Source organism: Tetranychus urticae, chromosome 2 (assembly GCF_039701765.1).
Source record: "Tetranychus urticae isolate SD_2017Ah chromosome 2, NJAU_TeUrti_SD_1.0, whole genome shotgun sequence".
Classification (NCBI taxonomy): domain Eukaryota; kingdom Metazoa; phylum Arthropoda; class Arachnida; order Trombidiformes; family Tetranychidae; genus Tetranychus; species Tetranychus urticae.
This window is the reverse complement of record NC_142959.1, coordinates 23,354,316-23,376,325: the sequence shown is the minus strand read 5'-3', so window position 1 is coordinate 23,376,325 and position 22,010 is coordinate 23,354,316. Positions and strand designations below refer to the sequence as shown.

Here is a 22,010-nt window from a genome sequence, read left to right as displayed (position 1 = left end):
CTCTCTTCTCTGTTTTCTCGTTACCTCTCTCTTCTTCTTGTTTCTTTCATTTTTAGCAATGAAATGATGATGAATTCTGTTCATGATGAAAAGAATCATCACAAGGAATTATCTGTTGAATAAACAGACGATCGCCGTTACCTAATTTTTTTACATAATAGTTATTAGTTAAATCAAACTATTAGACTGTTATCAAAGTCCGTTAACAACGTACACAGAGTGTGTGATAAGTGAGAAACTGTCGGCAATTTTGTTTCTATTATCAGCAGTTCTTATCACATTTTTCACTTTTAGGTTGCTTCATTTCAATTTTTAAGACTAATCATGTCAAAAAAACCTAATAGGTTAAAACATTGAAAACTGCTAACTATTGGTTTTGGCGCGCTTTTAATTGAACAGCTAAATGTATCTCAACTTAAATTGCAGTTCGAGTTCTAATTGGATATAACATCATCATCATGGACTCATTTTTTTCGTTCTCATGCTTACTTCATAATCATCATAATCATCATCATCGTCATCTATTCATCTCATCAGATTCTCTCTGCCTTTCTCATCTTTACAACTTTCTCGTCATCTTATTTTTTCTCCACCAATGATGATGATTATTATGATGACGATAGGATGAAGAAGAAAAAAGGAGATGATGATATGAAAGTTTGAGCAAGTGACTCACTCAGAAGAATACTGGGAGAGTGAGACTCATCTTCATCTTTCGATCAATGAGCTGAAAGGGAGGCATAGAAAAGAGAAGAGAAGATGAGATGAGAAGGAGAATGCTGAAATGGAGCTCACTCATGCTCTCTTGTTGTAGAATTCCCACTTTCTCATTACAGACAAGTGAGAAATAGAGAGAGAGAGAGAGGATGATGATGATGATGAGAAAAGAGTAGAGAGAGAGAGAGATAGATCATTACAGCTCTGAGAGAGAAATTGCAGAGTGAGGCCTCCATTTTCTCTATCTGTTCTCTTTTCTCTCTTTTCTCTCTCTCTCTCTCTCAATCTTTCTTTATTGATCAAAACATTCTCCATTCTCTAGTGTTTTTGGATAATATTTTTCGAGCAGAAAAATAATTCCGTCGACTGAAAAGTGAAATAAGTTTCGCTGTTAAAATTACAATAAGTTGATAAAATTAAAATTGTGTTGAATAAAATGATATTATTTCCAATCAAGGTTAACGTCCACACTGAACTAGTCAACAGTTTAAGTAACTTAGAGACACATTTAAATCACTAATAGGTAAACACAGATAAAAGTTGAACTGATTAATCATTACAAAATAACAAAACTTTTCCCTTAATTTTTTTTTTGTAAAAAAACTGAGATCAACCAAATAAACAGAGTTAGAGAGACAGAGAGAGCATAATCTGAACGAGAGAAAGAGTGAGAGAAAAAAAGCTAAGGGAGCTCGAAGAAATGGTAAAAGGAAAGAAAAGTCGGAGATGATGAGCGAGTGAGAATTTTTAGAGAGATCACTATTCTCCCTCACTTGCTCTCTGCTCTTTTCTCTCGCTTGCTCTCTCTTTTTTATTCTCTATCCTGCTTTCTTCTTCTCTCACTAACTCTCCCTCCTGATATAACTCACTTTTTCTTTCTCTTTCTCATTTTCTCTCTCTTCTTCCCTCATTTTTTCACTCTCTTCACTCTCTGTTTTGTGTTTAGCAGCAATTTTGGTTCAATTTTGCCAGCGTATTCTCAATTTTCTTGTTGTTAATTGTTGTTAATAAGCGTCATAATCAACAAATTAGGATCATGTTATGTTAAACTTACATTTAAATCGTTTTGTTCAACACCAAATTGACTTCTATGCTTAATTAGAAGGTATGGATAAATACTCGAAAAGGTATGGAACTCACTTATGTTTTCATTTCTTGTTTGTCTTGTTCAGCTCTTTATCTTTTTTTGGCTTGTAGCTTTCGCTCTTTTTTTCTTTACACACTCCCTTTATGTTCTTCTCAGTGAAACAACAATTATTAGGATTCATTTATATTGTTGTTCTTTCCTTCTCGTTAAATGTGATTAAATCATTGTTTTTTATTTGTTTCAATCTTTTACATATCACCAATGATCAGTTATGTTCCCTCTATTGGAAGGACGTCACTTTTCGAGATTGGGTCAACCCCACCAGCCGCTCATTCGGGCGCCTCTATTTTGAAAAGACCACTCAATTCTCATCCAAATTTACCTTCAAGCAATGATCATCAAGCTTCTCTTCATCATGAGAGGCTATCATCTAGTAAACGAAATAAATCCAACCCTCACCACCAGATACATAATAACTCATCGAAACAATCATCTGCATCAACATCTTTAGCTGCGTCAGCGCCTGCCATGGAACTTGAATCACTTCATCAGGCGAATCTCCTTCGCCACCATCGTTCTAATCCATATAATCCCGGTTCTCATCAACCATTCGATGCATCTCGATTTTCACAAGCTCCTTTGACTTCTCAACCCGAGATACCTATTAAATTGACCAAATACGATGATCAGAGTAACAAAGGAAATTCTAAACTTGTTAATCTTTCTAAAAGCCAAACTGAATCTCCAAGAACAGTGCAACAAGATGCTAATGACAAAGATGTACCTTTAAATTTATCTGTTAAAAGGTCATTTGATTCTCCCGCTGGTACAACAAGTGATAATAATAGATTAGTGAAATCATCAACATCAGCTGTAGTTCTAGATGTTAATCAGGATAATCAACAAAGGAAAAAAGCAAGACGTCAATTGCATCAACAACAACAGCAACAACAACAGCAACAACAGCAACAACAGCAACAGCAACAACAGCAACAACAACAGCAGCAGCAGCATCAGCATCTTTTGAACCTTCATCATCAACAACAACTTCACCAACAGCAACAACTTCAAATTCATCAGCACCTTCAGCAACAGTCAAAGTCTCTACTTTCCAATCCTACTGAGATCATTACTATTCCAAATGCACCTCACGATAATAAACCTAGAAAACGAGGCAGACCACCTATATTATCCCCGCCACCTGCAGCATCTAGATCTGATAATTCTGCAATATCAGCATCACTAGCTGCTTCAATTGCAGGCAATAGTGGCCTCCATCCAGCGGCGGCTTCCCTTTTAGCATCAGCGCCTGGTGCCTTAAATCCACTTCAGTCATTAGAATTCTATAAATCATTGCTAGCTCAAAACTGGCCAATGTTTTCTCCCGGTTCATTTTTATTCCCTGGTCATCTTAATGGTGATCCACTAGGTGCTTTGAATCATACCAATATGAATATGAACAACCAACCCAGTAAATCCCATCTTAATAACTCTAAAGTTATTGTGTGTGAGACTGAAGAGGATAATAAAAAGCGAAACTCTATCAAGGATGGTTATGAAGGAGATTCCGATTTAGCTGAAACGGAAGAAATTGATTTCGATACTCCTAAAGTGTTCAATGAAGAAGAACTCCGTAAACCTTTGAAATTTGGGTGAGTGGATGCATTATGCAATTGTGTATTTGCACTATCGTAAATATTTTCGTTCGTAATTTCTAATGAAAATTGTTTTATTTTAGATGGCGGAGACAAACTCTAATACAATGTATCACTAAATCAGGCATTAAAGGCGAAGTAATATATTATTCTTCAAGTGGAAAGAAAATGAAAAATATAACGGAAATTTGTCGGGTTAGTTGCTTTTATTTTAATCAAATGACCACTCAATTCTAACCAATTTATCTATTTTTTTCTTTTGAACACAGTATTTGAGTAAAAAGAATATCAATATGTTACGTAAAGAGGACTTCAGTTTTGACCCTCGCCCAATTATTGGTGAATTTATTGAACATTCAAAAGAAAAAGGAACTGTAAGTTATTTGGTTTATTTTTGATTTTGATTTATTTCTGTAATATCTATCGTCAAAATAATACAAATTTGTTTTTACTTGAAAAATTTATCAGAGTTTCAACCTTTTATCGGAAAATGATATTCGAAGTCGGTTGGAGGATATGAAAAAACGTTTACAATCATCTAATCTAGAGCCTGGACGTAGTAGCGAAATACTTTTAGAAACTGAAGCCAGACCAGCTAAAAATGAAAATCCTCGCTCATTCAAACGAGATACTCCATTTTATAATGATCAAAAAATCAAAGAGGTAAATTCATGCATCATGAACAGCATTTTAAGTGTTTTTATGCGTTTATTTGGAAGTTTTCAAAATTAAATCTTCAATTTACAATAATTTTCTTCAATAGGCCCAAACTCGAGTGACGATTGAGGAAATTGATGCGCTCCGAGAGGATATGTTTAGAAGATATCAAGTATGTTGAATTTTTGGCGCTATCTCTTTTTTATTTATTTTTATCTTCTGACTTAAAATTTTCAAATTTATTCTTTTCAGGAATCGAAAGACTCTGATCGAAGATATCAAACACAAATTTTTCCAGAATCTGATTTCTACAAAAAGAAAGATCTTGAAATGGTCGCTGAAATTGAGAGAGAGCGTCGTAAACAACATATGATGCTGGTTCGCGCCCTTGATAACCACAAAAAGTTTGAAGAGAGGGAAAGAAGAAGTCGCCAAGAAATTGCTGAAAAAAGAGCCATTATGGAACGAAAATTCCAAAAGCGAAAACTGGAAATTGAAATTCATAAGGAATTAAAACGCTCCGTTGAAGATATGGTGCTTAAAAATTCTAAAGCTCTTCCTACGCTGAATCGTATTCCAGGACTTAAGCTTCCTTCTAAAGTTTTTGCCGACTGTTTAATGTTTTTTGAATTTTTGAACAATTTTGGTGAAACTCTTGGTTTTGACATGGAGAGTTTACCTTCTCTGAATACTCTACAAAAAGCTTTGCTGAATCTAGATGAATCAGCAGAGAAAGAACTTGTTTCTACTTTACATCAATTACTAGTCTGTGCCATTGATGACCCTGGAATCCCGTGTAATATAAGTACTGTTATGGGACAGAAACTTAAGGATGCTCCTATTACTGATTTCAATCTTTCTGAAATATTGAAACTTTACTTTCAATCATTTTCAAATTCTCACGATGTATCCGATGAGGATTACATACCTACAAATATCTACGAAGTGCTCAAATCTGGGAAACCATTTTTATCTCTAAACGCTGCTCAGAAAATGGATATTTTAAGCTTTACTTGCAATGAACTCACCTCAAATCAAGCCATCGTTCGTCAAATCGAACAAACTGTCGAGAATCTCAATAACCTTCGGCGTGAGAAGTGGGTTCTCGGATGTGAATTAAGAAAGTACAAAGCAATTAAATTGAGACGAGAAAAAGCTACTAGTGAAGAGGCCGGAGAAGCTTTAAAGAAATTTGACAAAACTGAGATTGATGCTGGTCTTTTAGATGATAGTGGTGACAGTGAGGCTGATGATAACATCATCATCACTGTTCATGAAACAGAAGAAGAAGCAACCATAACCAATGAAGAGTTGGATAAAAAGCTGGATAAACTTGCTAAACAATGTGCACAAATGAATGTTAAATTGACCGATGCAATGCAATGCATGAGAGTTACTCCAATAGGTCAAGATCGTTATCGTCGGCGATATTGGGTTTTACCAGCTTCTGGTGGAATATTTGTTGAAGGTTTGGAATCTGGTCATAAGGATAATCTTTATATGGATGATAGCGAAGAAGAAGAGGAAGAAGAATCTTCCGAGACAGAGGAAGAAAACGAAGATAGTGAAAGTGATTCAAAGAAAGAGGCAAAAAATGAATTAGCTGACAATCAGGATGATTCAAAGGACGAAGTTAAAAATGATGCAATAGAAATCCAAGTTAAAGAAAAAGCAAGCGAAGGGAGAGGAAGAAAAAAAGCCAAGAAAGAGCATGATGCATCTTCTCAAGAGAAACAATCTAAAGTTGATTCTAAAGTGAAAGATGAAACCTCGGTCGACGTTGAAATGAAAGAGGATAAAAACGCACAGGATGATAAATCAGACTCAGAGAAAAAAGAAATAATTGAAGTTACTGAGATAAAAGAAGTGAAAGAGGAGAAACCAGGAAGAGTTAAACTTGAAAATCTTGTTGATGGTAAATGTTCACTTTCTCCTGAAGTCACCATTGAACTCAAAGGAATTGTTTCAGAAGAGAAACCAAATCGTGAAACGACAGTGACTATTCAACCTGTCTCTGCTCCATTGAAACCGCTTCCAAAAGAAGAAATCAAGTGTGACATGGAAATAGCTGGTGTTAATACGTTAAGACAACCGATAAACAATAGCAATGAAGGAACATGGATTTCCCCAGTTACTGATGGTATTCCTAGATCGTCATTATTTGACTCTAAAGTAGGTCCTTCAAATTTAAACGCTGAATTTAATTCGAGAAATGGATTGTTTGATGCGTCAGGTTTCCCTTTTGACAACAATCAAGCCGTATCTTGGTTTAATGTAGTGCCAAGAGTTCCATGTAATGATACCACCATAACAATTTGTCCAATCACTACGACACCATCACCTTCAACTCAAGATCCTCAATCATCTAAGACTGCTGAATCTAGTGAAGAATCTGATAAACCATCTGACAGTGCAACATCAACTAAACCATCTCAAAATGTTTTCATGGAAACTTTTGTTTATCCTCATCTATCTGGATCTCTGTTTCAAAATAACTCAACGCATTCCGTTGGAAACCATTCTAAGTCTGAATCATACTCAAGTGATCCTCAACTCAATCAACAGTTAAATACTTCTGGGTTATCAAATGGAGAAGCTGAATTCATTGTTAATCCAGCTCTTCTTACTGGACCTGAATTCGAAGTTGATCCTGAATTGCAGAAAAAATTAGAGCAGCACAAGAAACAACAACACCGCAAACCCAAGCGAATACCTGAAGAGTTTCAAAGAGGTTGGTGGATTATCACTGATATTGGCCAAATCCGTTCAATCATTGATTCTCTCAATGAAAAAGGTTTTCGTGAGAAACACCTTAAAAAGCAACTTCTTAAATATCTTACTTACGTTTCAACAAACTATAAAGCTGCAATAACAGAGTTTGACATCTGTGATCTTGATCGTAAAGTGTCTCAAGAGTCGCCTTTTGGTGTACCTGAACCCATTGACGATGATGTTTGGTGCAAAGAGGTTGCTTTACGGTTAGATATCGCTGTTTTAGAACAGATTGAAGCCTTAGAAGAAAAAATTGCTAGCTCTAGCATGCAAATTCGAGGTTGGAGACCCTCATCAAAGATAAGCAATGATTCGAGTTTCAAATTCGAATTATCTTCTTATTATGAATCTTATGATAAAGATGAAGACGAACAAAAGACCGAAGAAAAGCCCAGATCAAGTACAAAAAACGATGAACCCAAAGAAACTAAAGGTAAAAAGAAAATCTTGGATCCTGTTAGAGCAGGTCGAGAACGTCTCTTGGCTACCGAGGCTGGAATCGAGAGACGATATTTAAAACCACCATTAGGTTTCAAAGCAAACACGATAATAGTTACCACTTCTAATGGAGTGGGTGATGAATATGCTGATAATGCCGCAGATGAAAATGCCCCTACTGGGCTAGTTCGCTGGCGGGAAGCCGTTCGTGAGAGTAAAAGCGGTTCACAATTAGCTCTATTGTTACATTTCTTGGAATCTTGCATTGCCTGGGACAAGTCAATTATGAGAGCGGTAAGTAACCTTATTCAAATATCCGTTAATTTCTTGACTATTTATTGATGTTCCACGTTTTACTTATTCTTTCAGAGTTGCCAGTTTTGTAGTGGAGGTGAAAATGAAGCTCAGCTTCTTCTGTGTGATGGTTGTGACAGAGGTTATCATATGTACTGTTTTAAACCCAAAATGGAAAATGTCCCAGACGGAGACTGGTTCTGTTATGAATGTCAGAATAAAGTAAGTTTTTAAATTTCCAATTTCTCTTAAAATTTCTGAATTGATGTAAATTGCTAACCATTTTAATTTTATAATTTACCCACAATAGAATACTATCGACAAAGTTTGCATTATATGCGGCAAAAAAGGAAAACTGATTAACTGTGATACATGTCCAAAAGTTTTTCACCCCAATTGTTTAGATCCACCTGTTACAAAGTAAGTTAATTTGATTTTACCAAATAGTTACATTTTTTTAACAATAATTTTGTATTTTTCATATTTAGGCCTCCTAAGGGAAGATGGTGTTGTAACATGTGTAATCGTAAACCAAAGAAGATCAAACAGGGACGTAAAACGATGACATCTCTTAACGCGGCAGCTACTTCTGCATCATCAGATGATAAAATAGTTAAAGAACAGCCTCCAAACAAATCAACACCAGTGACTACTCCCAAAGAGGAAACAAAAAAGTCAAAGGTTACAAATCGGTCTAAGAAAGAGACAAAACCAGCAACTGAATCAACTACTACTCATAAGGAGACTAAAAAAGAAAAGAAAACTAATAAAAAAAGTGAGGAAAGCAAAGAGATGGTAATATGTGAAAATTTATTAAAAGACTTGACAGCACATGAAGATTGCTGGCCTTTCTTAAATCCTGTCAATACCAAACAATTTCCAACTTACAAAAAGATTATTAAAAAACCTATGGACTTTGAAACAATCAAGAACAATTTAAAAGCAGGAGGGTTAGTTACCCTTTCAAACATTGAACGTTAAAAGAAATATTTTCTGTTTGATTTTATTTAATTTTTCCATTATTATCTACTTTTAACAAACACTTTTGTAATTGATTTTAAATTAATATCCCATCTGTTTTACATTTTACAGGTACAAAAACAAAAGCGAGTTCTTAGTTGATTGCCGATTAGTATTTGATAATTGTGAAACTTTCAATGAAGATGAATCTCCTGTTGGTGTTGCTGGTCATAATATGAGGCGTTACATGGAAAAAAGATGGAAAGAACTTGGAGGAGAAAATTGATCGATCTCTCAAACAATTCAAGCTTGATTCAATGCAATTATCATCCTACACGCCACAAAAATACAAAACAACTCTTTTTTTAATACAAAAGGTGTTGGAAAACCTATCTAGATCATGTAAAGGTTAATACAAAGGGAAATTGGCTCTTTTTGTATATTTGGTTGCTCTCTTTTTTTTCAAAAGCCAATGTATACTTACACAAATATATCAATTTCCCTTTCCTGATTTAATATCTCACCTTGTTCTGCTTTTTTGCCTTCTATCTCACTTTCTTTTGCTTTTTCCTCATCAGTCGATATTATCTTTCACTGATGAATTGTCTCATTAACTTGCATCACTTGATTGCATCTGAAGAGAAACATTGAAACTACTCGAAGCTCATCTGTAAAATAGCATTTTATATAAATCTTGTGTAAATAATAGTTTACATTCCTTTCCATTAAACAAATGATATGTTTAATTTCGCCTTGTTATCTTTAATTCAAATTAAACCAACTTTTTTTGTCACAGCAAGAAAACTCCAAAAATGCATATCTTATGTCAAAACATTAATAGTTCCAAGAATATACCTTTTAATTGTTTTGAATTTTTCTTTGAAGCTTTGACTTCAAGCATTTTAATATACCAAAGAGGTTAATTGACAATCTAGAAATCGAAATTATTGAAAAGTGAGAATCAATAAAGACGACGATTAAGTATTATTGTTATATTGTGAATTCACGATTCTTGCTCATTGAAAGTGTGCAACTTTTGTCGTGAAATTGTTGTAAGCTCTAATTAAATAGTCATACCGATAAAAAAGTATAACCAATGAATGATCTACTTACCGAAATCCTCTTACCCATTAACCAACCAAGCAAACAAAATGAATTGTCTGACCATCATACAATTAGAAGTGATAAAACTTAGTAACCTAATCAATGGAAATAAAAAAAAGAGTGAAAGAGTCAAAGTTGAAAGCGTTTTTTCTTTCACTCAATAGTGTATAATAAAAGTAAATTAAAAAACCACAAAGATGGTCAACTGTAATATATCTATTAACCTTTTCACTGCCATATTATTAGCAATATTATTCTCATTTGCTGCAATTATTATTTAGATGTGCGTGTGGACGTAAATATTATCAATCAATCCAATGAGAGAGGATTTAGAGTTGATTTTTTTTCTCTTCTTCGTTGACCCAATTTGCAAAGAGCCAATACAAGGTTCGCTGAGAGAGTAAAAAATCCTTAACCACATTATTTCTTAACAGTTCATCGGCCATTACAGAATGCGGAAGACGTATATATTTATACAGAAATATATATATAAATACATAAGAAGCCCCTTTTCACCTCCCTCCTCCTTCTTTCTTTACTCACTTTGTGTTCCTTTTCTTCTTCTTTTCTTCTTTGGTTCATCATCATCTTCATCATCCTATCTCTTTCTTATTACTCGGACAAGCCTAAGGGAACAAAAACAGGCCAGGAAGGTAGAAGAGTCAAGTTGAATGTTGGCTTAACTTTTAACCTCACCTAACGGGCCACAGTTAATAAAATTTTATCCCATTTTAAGGGTCTCGGTCAAGGCTGTAGAAGATGATGATGAAAATGATGAAGATGATGCCGTATATCCGCTACAAGTGTCATGATGATACCAGGGGGCTTCAAGGGGATTGGTTGTCTTTTGAACTTGAATGTTTCATCTTCAGAGTGGAACTTCTTTAGTGTTTATTATCTTCTTCTTCTTCTTCTTTTGCTGGTTCCATCCTCTCCTGGTTAATCATCTTGATCACATCATATCATGGATCAGTCCAAATCTTGTTGGTAACTGTATTCGGAAGAAAACCAGTCAGTTATTATTATTATTATTATTGATAGAGGGATAAATGAATTGCCAATGTTGCTTCAACATTTCTTACCTTTTTCTCTCAATCTGGTTTGTATCATCATTTTTTGTGAGAGCCTGATTATCATCTCAATTTGACAAACCATGAATCAAGTGGTTAATTGTAAAACCTCACTTGCAAACATTCATTGCTTATCTTTTTGTTTTGCTTTAAATTTTCATCCCTTTCTTCCTACCAATTAACTTATTTGGTTAACTTCCGATTATTCTTACTTGATGACTTTTATTTTTTTACCTTGATATTTATCTTCACCAGATTCAGAAATCAAGTTCAAGATGTAAGAGAGAAAGAGAGAGAGAAAGGGGAGGAAATGATAAAGAAATGATAGCTTGTGTCTTTTCATCTTCATCTTGAATTTTTCAACCTCACTTTGCTTTCTTCATCACTTTTCCGTATTAATATTGTTTTCCCATCATCCACTCTCATTATCATATCATTTTTCAGTTTTAAAATGTATAAAAAAAACAAGAATAACAAAATTAAATCAATTGAAAATGTAATTACCTGAAGCTACTTTCGATTATTCAGCCAACAGTGCAATTTATTGCATACCACTGTCTGCAACCATTATTTGATTGTTGACCAACTAGCCAATCTTTCCCAACTGACCATATACGCAGTTTTAAATTGCTAATTATATTTTTAAGATTATGATCATCCGCATTATACCGACCACTTGCTATGAGCCAGTAATTCCTTGTTGACTGAGGAAAGAGCAAAATTTTGACACAGATAAAGAGTCGGGCAGCATAAATAAATTTCATTTGGATTGCAGGTTGAAGGAGAGTAAGATTAATTCAAGTTAAATGTGTGGGGGAAGAGACAGGTAAGCTTACCTTAAAAAAACTAATTATGGTTGACACCGAAAATGACAGCAAACTAAAATTATTTGTATACTATTAATCAGATATGTTGTGTTTTTAGAGCAAAATTGGCATCAAAATGATGGTTTAGTGACGCAGAAAAAAAAGGTATCAAAGTTGAAAATTAGTTCATTGAAAAGTTCCATTGAGACAGAATGACCATTAAACGGTATACTAGCCAGTAGCGTAATCAGACTTGACATTAAATTAGATCTTGTGTCTCAAAATGCGTTTTAAATCACATGTTATGCACCAGCCATCCAAAGTATCAATATAAACAATCTTCATCTGATTATCACAAACAATAGTCATCTGCAAGAATCTCTTGGATAATTTAACCAAGATTATCAACTCCAAATTGATTCCTATTGATCCAAATGAACTGTCTTTCACCACAGATTGACCAGAATCCAATGCTCGATGAAAAGCTGGATGAAAATAAACAAAAATTAAAATGAACATTGATTTGATAATATTTGATAAACATAATTACATATAACGTGAGTCTGTTGATGGAAAATAATTATACCGTAAATCTGTTTTAAATGAAATGCGGCAAATGATGACACTCAACACTATTATTGCAATTTACAGTACCAAATGGCTGTAAATTGGAACACAGATTTACATTGAAGGAATTTTCTTTTTGATTAAAAAAGTGCATTTGGTTGATTCATCAATTTTGAAATCAATATTAGCCCTATTTCCCTATTATCCCTTTATTTTCCTTTGTATTCAAAGAAAACTGGCCTTGTTTTTTCTTCCAATGAATTTGAGAAGAATTGAATTTTCTGTAATCAAAAGATAATAAAATATAATAATACTAATGTTATGTAAGTGTAATAGTAATAATAATGATAACTGTAATAATAATCATAATAATAAGTATGTAGCAGTTATTAAAGGCGTCAAAGCGAAATGTTACATAGACATGAAGAAAAGAATGAAAAGGAAGAAGATAAATAAGAGAAATAAGTTAGATGCTGATGAAGATGATGCTGATGATGGCGATGATGGCGATGATGAAGGAGAGCAAAAAGAAAGAAAGAGATGTGTGGATGTGTTAAAAGGGAGAGACAAGGCAAAGTGGCCTGGAAAGGGTATTTTTTGGTTCCTTGTACATCTCTCTCCTCCTCAGTAACATCCGTGAATCGACAAGAGAGGTTAGGATGAGAAAAGAAAGAGGAGAAAGAGAAACAAGATGTGAATGTGTATTACACACTCATATATATATATATTTAGCAAAAAGGAGAGATGATAATGAAGATAATGAAGATGAGAGAAAGAGAGAGAAAGAGAGTGAGAGATGAAAAGGTAAGAAACGCCCTTTGCCTTGCTTTTGGTATTTAATCGTAAACAACCGGATTCAGTGAATTCTTGTTCAACTCCGGTGAGATCTGATTTCTTGAGTTTTCTTCTTCCTCTTGCCGCACATCAAAATTAAAACACAAGTGAAGATAGTGAGGAACACATTAATTTTCACAAAAACCATTTCCACTTTCAAAAACGTAGATACCAACTGCGTTTAGTTCGGCCACTTTATTTTGCTCCGTCTCCTTGTGCTTATTCAAAGTGTAGTGCTTTACTTTTGCAACACAAAACATCACTTCGTCCTCTCTCTTTTTTTTGTTGTTTGTCAAACATCGTAATTTATCAAATAATACTCTCATAATGACGACAATCCGGATACTTTTGGTTATTTCCATGTTGGCCACTGTTGCCCCTGCCGCAGTAAAACGCGATGAATTTGGAGGTGCAAGTCCTTCTGGTAAGTGTTGTCGTATTTCTTGATCAATAGTTTAACCTGAGTAAAAGAGAGAAAAAAATTTATTACTTTTTGCAAAAATGATGAATCGTAAACTTCAATGATAAGTGCTCTTTTTTTTATTATCACTATTAGTTTACTTTTTTTTATGGTTTTCAAAAGTTGAGATTTAACTGACCTTAATATCAATCATAATTTAGGCTAGCCCTTTCTCATTTTATTATATATATTGCTTCATCTCAATTCATCTTTTTTCTTCTCTTTCATTTTTTTCTTTCTTTACTTTTTTCCCTGGACTTCAGCTGAGCATCCAAACACCAGTTCAGGTCAAAACTATCAATCAGGTACCTCAGGTTCATCCCCACAAAACATGTATTACTATTATTATCCAGTTCAAGACAAGGGGAAGGAACATGGATACCAGGCCAGTTCATCTAACCAGTTTACAAGCTCAGTGACACCAGGTAACGGTAATTCGGGTTCTAGTGAGTCCGGTTCTCCTCATACATCTGCCCTGGAGACACCGACAAGTGGCCAAGATTTAAGCTACTCAGCTCAAGATCTCAGTTATTCAGCACAAAATCTTGGACAGGCTGGAAACTTGGGTCAAACTGGTAGTGCTGGTGATTATTCAAACCAAGCAGGTTCATCTAACTATGATCAATTGAGTAACATTGCCAGTCAACTTCAGCAATATGGTTTTGGATCAAGTTCACCAGGCAATTCAGCTTTTGCACCAGGCAGTCCAGGATACTCTCCATCTGGTTCATCTTACCATACAGGTAAAAATTAGTACATTCGTAGTTGGTGCAGTTGATTTAGTTTAAACAAATAGTGGTTTCACTGTGAGGTTAACCTTTTTAGCTTAATTTTGAATATGCTTTCCGCTCCATTGGTTGTCAACGATGGTGCTGGCGATGATGATCATTATTAAGACTATTATTATGAAAAAGAGAAGAGAAATTATTAGCTTTTTTTCCTGATCAATGAATTAACTTTAACATACCATGATGAATTGAGGAAGAGGATTCAACTTGATTCAGTTTTCAAGGTAGCATGTGAGACAATTTTACGCTTTAATTTGGTAATCACACAAGCACACAATTGAAGAGCAATGAAAAAAAGTTCAGACAGGTATAGTTAGTTATGGATGAATGGATTAGCAGAGAAACCATCACCAAATTTGTTCAATGACCGAGTCTTCTTTCTGTCTTTTTTGACAATTCATTCATCAATTTTATATTGATTGTACCGTTAATGTGACTAGAGTTGATACTTTTGTTTGAAAATATAAATGTGAGCACTTTAATTGATGCCATTTGATAAGAAGAGAGGCATGCTAATGATGCTTTGATTGCTTTGGAATGTTGCCTGATCATTACCTGATTTAAGATGAACTTGAATAGTTAAACATTAAAGGCTAACATTAAAAAGCCTGTTTCATTAAAAAGAAGTCATTTTGAAAAGAATCAAGATAAGGCAAGAAATAACCTCAGAGTATGATTAAGATGATGATTAAAATGAACTGTTTAATTAATGAGAATCATCAACCTGATCTTCCGTGTCTGCTCTTCTTTCCAACTAAATAGGAAACAGCTACACCTTGAATAGCGATGGTAGTGGTTCAGGTTACTCTACTAGCTCTTCTTCTGGACCCAGCGCTTCATCCTTCCCCGGTACTGGAAGTGATGCCTCAGGCCCTTACTCACAGTCAGGACCAGTTCCAGGTTTTACTGGACCCGCTGCTTCAGGTGCCCCAGGCGGATATGGTGGACAACCAGGTTCCATCCCATACGGTTCACAACCCGGTTACGGTTACCAATCACACGGAGGTTATGATGCTTACCCAGCAGCTAGCAACCAACACGCTGCTTACGAGCCACCTGCATCAGGTTACCGACGATATGGAATCGGTTCAGCCATCTTACCAATCCTCGCTCTCGCTGGATTATCACTCCTCATTCCAACTGTAACATCTCTGTCCACAGCTGCCACTGGTCGTAAACGACGATCCATTGATACACCAGCTAAAGATACCGGTCTTGGATCTTACTTCGAACGCCTTGACCGATACTATACTCTTTATAAGACAGCTGTTGAGCGTGAAGAATGTATGAACCGAATTCTTTGTGAGCTTGGTGACGCCATGAGCACTGTCCGAGGAAAGTCAACCTTATTTAAGTAAGTATCTTCTTCTTTTTGATTAACTTTTCCAATCATGATACCACCAGAATGAAATGAAGAAATATCAACCAAATTGATACAAAAGATAGTGGTTCAAGACATTTCCAGTTAAAAACCAGTTATCTTTAATTGGTGTAGTTCAGAGACTCCTTCCTCAGACCATTAATGAATAGCTCAATACGTTTTAACCTTATCCTTTTCTTGATTTTCTCTTTCGTCTTCTTTATAGCGTAATGGAGAAAGTTGCTCCAACATGGATGAATAATAAGGTTGGTGCCCTTAAAAGTGGTGCTCTTTCACCTGAATATGGAAAATGTAAAAAGTATACTTGCCAGTAAAATATTTCAAACTTAAACCACCGCCAAAACAGTTTAGCAAGATCACTTTTTTTTCATAAAATCACAAATAATTTGAAAAAATGCGAAAATAGGTCATCTTTCACAATGCGAACAAATCTTAAATCAAATTTATAAAACAAAACAAAACAACCCACCTAGGAAAATTAATAACAAATTAAGGTATTAATCCTGGAAGGAAAAAAAAGCGAATCGTATATACAAATAATATTAATTTATCAAGCACAACCAATTCCTACATTTGTTTCACGATGTGACATCAAGGCAAAGATTACGACCACTATGAGCAGCCCAGCAAATGACCACGAAAGCTACAAAATTAAAAATACAACAAAAATATTATCAACATTAACTAATAATATATAAATATAAATGTATACTTATAAATAATATATCTGATTGAATAAAGAAAGAAAAACTATGGATCCATCAAAGTAGGATCCAATTCCAACAAGACCAACCACCAAAATGACCCCCAACAAACCCGTTAGGATTAAGAACCACCTTAACTGCAATAATCAAAATCTCCGTCACGATACAATAAGCCGATCAACTCTTTTCTAGGTTACTCAATATGTCTTTGTCTTGTCTCAATCAAGTGATTGTCCCAAGTCAATTTTGTTATCGCTATATTTTTTTAAATGATTGGTTTACAACTTGGTTTCGCTATTTGGCCCATCATCATCATCACCACCACCACTACTACCATCATCAACTATGAAGAAAAAATCAAGAGCAAAGAGGAAATATTAAAGAACAAGCAAAAAATTAAACAAGGAATTATGGCTTAAAAATTAAAAAATAAAACGATAACCCACCGGTAACATCAAGCATCAACGTCCCCTTCAATTTTCAACATTGAACACAAAATAATGACCAAATAAATACATATCTTTTGGATGTTGTTCATGATCAACAAGATCAAGACAAATTGTTGGCTTGAAAGGTGCCAGTCAGAATTATTTTCATTTTCTCATTCTTTACCTCTTTTTTTATCCTCTTTCCCTTCTCTTCATATCTCATGTTTTCCTTCTTTGACTTGTCCTTTTTTCTCGATTGTTTCTTCTTGATGGTCCAGTTTTTTAAAAAAACGGAGATTAAAGGAGAAAACAAACACAAAAATTTATAAAATGATATTATAATTAATAATAATTAAGTAACAAAAGGCCAAAATTAAAAAAGAAAATATTGAAAAAAAATCGTTTTGATACATTCATAAAAAATATAACGAGTAACTTACTTATTTGGAGATTCAATATCCATTTGATTGATTGAATTAACGTCAACTTATTATAAATTGATGGTAAATTTGACACCAATCACCAAAAAGGAATGTGATTTACTTCAAATTTTTCAGTCATGAAATTTAGAAAAGTATATTTTAGATCAAAAGTCTGGGTGATACAACAAGACTGTTAAATATTCGGAAATTGATACACAAATAATCCATTAAAGTAGATTCTAGATATCTCGTGAAAAGTCAAATATTGAAATTATTCAAGAGTTTTCTCTAGTCTTTTATTCACTTTTAATAAGAGTTGAGTTTTAGTCCGAAATGAAATGTTGAAAACACTTTAAAATGAACAATTCACAAGTCAAGATATTTATTAAGGTCGGGTTAAGCTAAGCTTTATCAAATATCAACTCTAATCTAAAAATGGATCAAACTGAAACGCAGTTTTTAAAAAAGTAAGCGTGAGAAAGGAGAAGACACTGTTTAAATAGATGACTTATTTTATTCTGTAAGCGTTACTTAATAAAAGAAGCCATAGACTGGATAAAAAGAATCGGTTAAATCCTTTTTTGTCTAGACAGACATTTTTTTTGGTGAAGCAAATAATGGAACTGTTTTGTAATTTTTCAACTGTGAGTTAACATCTTTATCTTTTAACCAGATCAGTCCATAATTTCACATTAACTTTCATTTTTATCAAACAATGGTTAACCAGAGGTTAAAGTGTTTGGTTGTTAGCCGTTTTTTATTGTCAAACCTAAAAATTTGTGCAATTTTTTTCAATTGTTTTCTTGTGTAATCAAAGTATTGGCTCAGGGTGAGAGTTGAGCCATCTCATTATTCTGGTTTTTTTGTTGTGCACCATGAAGAGTAAATTAAATCCATTTTTGAAACTTACAATATTTTCTACCTGTTCATTTGGAGTGTCAACAGTGCTTTACAGAATCAGCAGAATAAATATCTACAATTTTCTTCTTCTTCCCATTAACTTACAACTAATGTTACAGATTTAATCATGGACGTGTTAAAGCTTTTGGGGGTAAATAGGCACGTTTCCATTTTCTGCTCAGGTTTGGTTAATCTTTAAAGGAAAACAAAAAGGTAAAAAAGGTTATACCTTGTTATATCTTCCTGTCTTTTCATTATTATTAATAACTGTTAAGGTCACACTAATTTAAACTATAAAACTTGTTTACTCTTCTTCTCTTTCTCTCTCTTTCTTGGACAACTATATTCATGATGTGAGTTTTCATTTCAGGAAGCAATCATCTCCTAAAGATGATGGTGATGATAATGATGACTCTGAAATTGAACAAGTAAAGAAAAGTAAAAGATTCAAGAGAAATGCAAGCAAAGGATCCAAAGCGAAAAAGGAGAAAGGTGGAAAAAGGGTAATCAAGAAGAAATGGCAAACAAAGAAACTATTCTGAGTTGAATATCATGATGACTCAAGGGAATGTAAATTATTTTAGAAAAACTTGAATTTAGGAATTGTAGCTGATTATCAAGCTTCCTATTAACTCCTGGCAATAATTATCATAATCATCGTGAATGAAAGTAAATTTCCAACCAGCTGATATTTATACATTATTGGAGACCAATTTGTCAATAGATTTTTCAAAACAGCAAGTATTAATAATATATTAGTCAATTAATATTATAGTTGAGGATTCACACAGATTGAAATATCTGGTCGAGCATAACTCAAGTAATGAAGAATCAATTGATTAATTTTTCTTTGATCAGCGATTTTTCTTGATATACCTTTTAAAGTTCACAACTTAATAGCAGCAAAGTATTTGGCCATTATCATCGATCTATTAGTTGGAGCTACCAGTGATTGATTAAGTTTCCTGCTGAGTACCGATTGCCTAACGTTTTTGGCGGTTATTTCCATCCTCATGATGATATTTTGATATTGAATTTGGTAAGTTGGATAATTTTTGTTATAATATTGAGAGCGAACAAAAGGATTTCATCAACAACCAAACACAGAGAGATTTCAACTTTAACGGTTAAGAATCAAGATACAGGTAGCTTTAATTGTTAACTTGTCCAGGTTAAGTTTAGTGTTACGTTTAGTCTGAGCTCACGCCTAATGATAATCAATCAGAAGTGACATAACCTTGATAATCTGAGATGATCAACTGAAAAGAGACATTCATTTGATCATCCATCAACTTCCACGAGCGATTGATGGGAAATGATCAATTTTTTTGCTACCCTTCATCAATTGATATTTACTCTTTGCTTCTGTTGATCAAAGTACAAAAAAATTAAACTACGTTATCAAATTGTTTCATTTTTCTTCTCTAATTTAGGTCAACAATGTTGATAATAAGTCATGGTGGAAGCAGTTATCATGATAATCGGCAACAATGAGTTTCACTGGTTTAATTGTAAGCTAGACAAAGGGTAAGTTGTTCAAAATCAATGTTATATAAATTTCAACGAAAATTTCTTCTTTCAATTCAGGATCAAAGCAATACAAGGACAAAGACCAGGAAAATGACCAGTAAAGATTGGGCAGTTTGTCCATTTTTATCCGCCGTCCAATGTAGAGATGCTACAGTCATTATTGATCTCAATAAGCAGTTAAACATTTTAATTTATTGTGCATTGATTGACCATAATAAAGATGTGGACTAAAAAGGATTTGAACGGCTACTGGGTTTGGATAAATGATCAATAACCATTTTATTTAAGCAAAAGTGCTCCACGCAATTGGTTTTAATTGTTATTTATAATCAGTTAATCGTTTTCTTCATAAATCTTTCATTTTCAACCTCATTTATAGTAAGTGATATGCTGTTTACCTATTCATCACGAGAATGATGTTGATGAACATCATCTTGAAAAGTTAATTTTCGCTCTCATTGATAACTTGATTGACGAGATGCTTAAAATAAGAGTATATATTTATATAAATTTAAAGGTTAAATTGTTCTGAGCTCTTAATTGTTACCAAATTGCTGTTGACTACCTTTTGCCTTTTTATAAAATGGTTAATTTTATTTCTCTACAATCTACTAATCCGTTCATCACTATGTAATAGTTATTATGTTAATTTTGTAACCTGAATCATCGTGATTCACATCGTCATCTTAATACTGATTTGATTGACTTGTGACTTGGTCGATGATGATGGTGATAGTGATGATGTTTTATGGGGAGAAACCAAAAACAGATGAAAATTATTTTGTTTTTAAAATGAAAGTCAATCAAATTATGAAAGTCTCTTAATCTATTTAAAGGTTCCTCTTGGCCAACAACTATCAGCAAACAATCAACACACAATACAATTTAATTTCACGGTTCATTCAAGTTTATTTGGCCATTTAATTCACTGTAAACTATCAACATGACATGCAACTTATAAATGGGACAAAACTCTAGCTGCTTCAAACTGTAAATAATTCAATCATCTGTTAACCATTTGAATTATCATCAAAAGATTTATAATCTCACTTGCACTTTGATTGTTTTGGTACAACATTTAAAGCCAATTTTCAATCTTAAACTTGATTCCTATCAACTTTCATTTTATTACAATCAACAAATTTAATTACTCCAAGTTTAAATTTGGGTTTAAAGTAACCAGAAATAGCTATCAATGTTGTCTATTTCATTGAGAAAAACCTATTTCTTTATAACAGTTTTAATCGTCTGATATATTTCACCCAAATCAACCTTGAATATCTCAATTGTTACATCTTTGGCCAACAAGTTTATCTGATTATATAAACGTTAATAATGTTTCAATGCCCATAATTTAATGATCAGGAATAGCTATCAATGAAGGCAATCAAAATAACTTGAAACCATTTTTTTGTCGATACGATTTTTGAAACCTTTTCTGATTGCAGCTAATAGCTGATAGTTAATAGCTGTTAAGGATTGAAAGATATTAGCTTATGAATAGTTTGATTGTTCACCATCACATTAATAAGGCTTTTTTTGTATTAAAACAGGATAATGGACAACAATTTATGGTCAATGATAGCCCTTGAAGACAACCCAAGTTGATAAGACGAGTTGCCGGTTTTCTGGTGCATTGTTTAGTAAACATGAGAAAGATTGACTCTTCATCATTCATTATTATTCACCTATTATAACTGGATTTAAGTTATCTTTTTCAACAAATTATATTGAGGCCAAATTGTTGTGATCAGTAAATTACAATTATGTGTTAGATGGCTCCAATGACCTGAAGATGCAAATATTTAAGTAACCAGGTTAGCTTGCTTTTTTGAGATTTTTCTTGCCTTTTTGTTTTTTCAGTTTTGTTTTTCTTATTATTTTTTGCTAATTTTGTGTAAAAAAAATTTATGGTCCAAATAAAAGACAAACTAATCATTAATATTTGGTAAATACTAGCAAATTAACTTTGAATATCAACTTTATTAGTTGAATGTGTTAAGCATTAATCAGGCTTTATAAGGTTAGCTGTTTAATCGTAGTTTTTTGTTGTTAAATTAAGCATCTTTCATCATCTACAGTGATACACAGATGACTTTAAGGTATGATTATTTAAATATTTGATTTAATGGATTAATTGGCATCATGTGAGAATAATAATTCATCGTTTTTCTCACATTAACTTGTGAAAACATTTCTAACGTGTGAACTGTTTAAATTTAACAAATAACTTGATTATATTCAACTTTCTCTTTGACTTCTTAATGATCAAGTATTCATCTATCATTTGTTTTCATTTACACAGAAATGACAATTAATCTGTTTATATGGGCTGCAAGCAAGGCTTCAATTGTAAGCGGTCGAACACACAGGTTGATGTTATTAAAAAATATCTCATGAACTGAGCTCGATGATTTAATTAAGCACATGATAAAT

The 22,010-nt window shown here is 33.5% G+C and overlaps 2 protein-coding genes and 2 long non-coding RNA genes across 6 annotated transcripts; 3 read left to right on the top strand and 1 right to left on the bottom strand.

The window, feature by feature from the left end:
- The first annotated feature begins 1,401 nt into the window (after positions 1-1,401).
- LOC107367512 (bromodomain adjacent to zinc finger domain protein 2B) lies at positions 1,402-9,326 on the top strand. 2 transcript variants are annotated; one of them, XM_015935214.3, is made up of 11 exons: positions 1,402-1,844; positions 2,074-3,456; positions 3,543-3,654; positions 3,729-3,833; positions 3,928-4,122; positions 4,223-4,288; positions 4,369-7,620; positions 7,696-7,842; positions 7,931-8,040; positions 8,109-8,570; positions 8,713-9,326. In XM_015935214.3, exons 1-11 carry the CDS (start codon positions 1,825-1,827, stop codon positions 8,864-8,866), a joined length of 6,006 nt encoding a protein of 2,001 aa, XP_015790700.2. In that variant the 5' UTR covers positions 1,402-1,824; the 3' UTR covers positions 8,867-9,326. The 2 variants fall into 2 exon arrangements, with proteins under 2 accessions (XP_015790700.2, XP_015790701.2); XM_015935215.3 differs by having other exon boundaries at positions 1,457-1,844; positions 8,109-8,395.
- LOC107367445 (uncharacterized) lies at positions 8,598-17,746 on the bottom strand. The gene is made up of 7 exons (XR_016198366.1): positions 17,163-17,746; positions 16,303-16,987; positions 14,389-16,233; positions 13,561-14,318; positions 11,591-13,421; positions 11,259-11,458; positions 8,598-10,675 (listed from the first exon to the last, which is right to left on the bottom strand). It is a non-coding gene; the product is annotated as an uncharacterized LOC107367445 (long non-coding RNA).
- LOC107367547 (uncharacterized) lies at positions 13,000-17,121 on the top strand. Of its 2 annotated transcripts, none has more exons than XM_015935258.3 (4): positions 13,000-13,385; positions 13,775-14,164; positions 14,972-15,563; positions 15,796-17,121. In XM_015935258.3, exons 1-4 carry the CDS (start codon positions 13,289-13,291, stop codon positions 15,902-15,904), a joined length of 1,188 nt encoding a protein of 395 aa, XP_015790744.1. In that variant the 5' UTR covers positions 13,000-13,288; the 3' UTR covers positions 15,905-17,121. The 2 variants fall into 2 exon arrangements, with proteins under 2 accessions (XP_015790744.1, XP_015790742.1); XM_015935256.3 differs by having other exon boundaries at positions 13,685-14,164.
- Positions 17,747-17,801: 55 nt separating the features above from the next.
- LOC107367438 (uncharacterized) lies at positions 17,802-21,626 on the top strand. Its single transcript, XR_016198367.1, has 5 exons — positions 17,802-18,257; positions 18,415-18,713; positions 18,945-19,083; positions 19,478-19,571; positions 19,632-21,626. It is a non-coding gene; the product is annotated as an uncharacterized LOC107367438 (long non-coding RNA).
- The last annotated feature ends 384 nt before the right edge of the window (positions 21,627-22,010 follow it).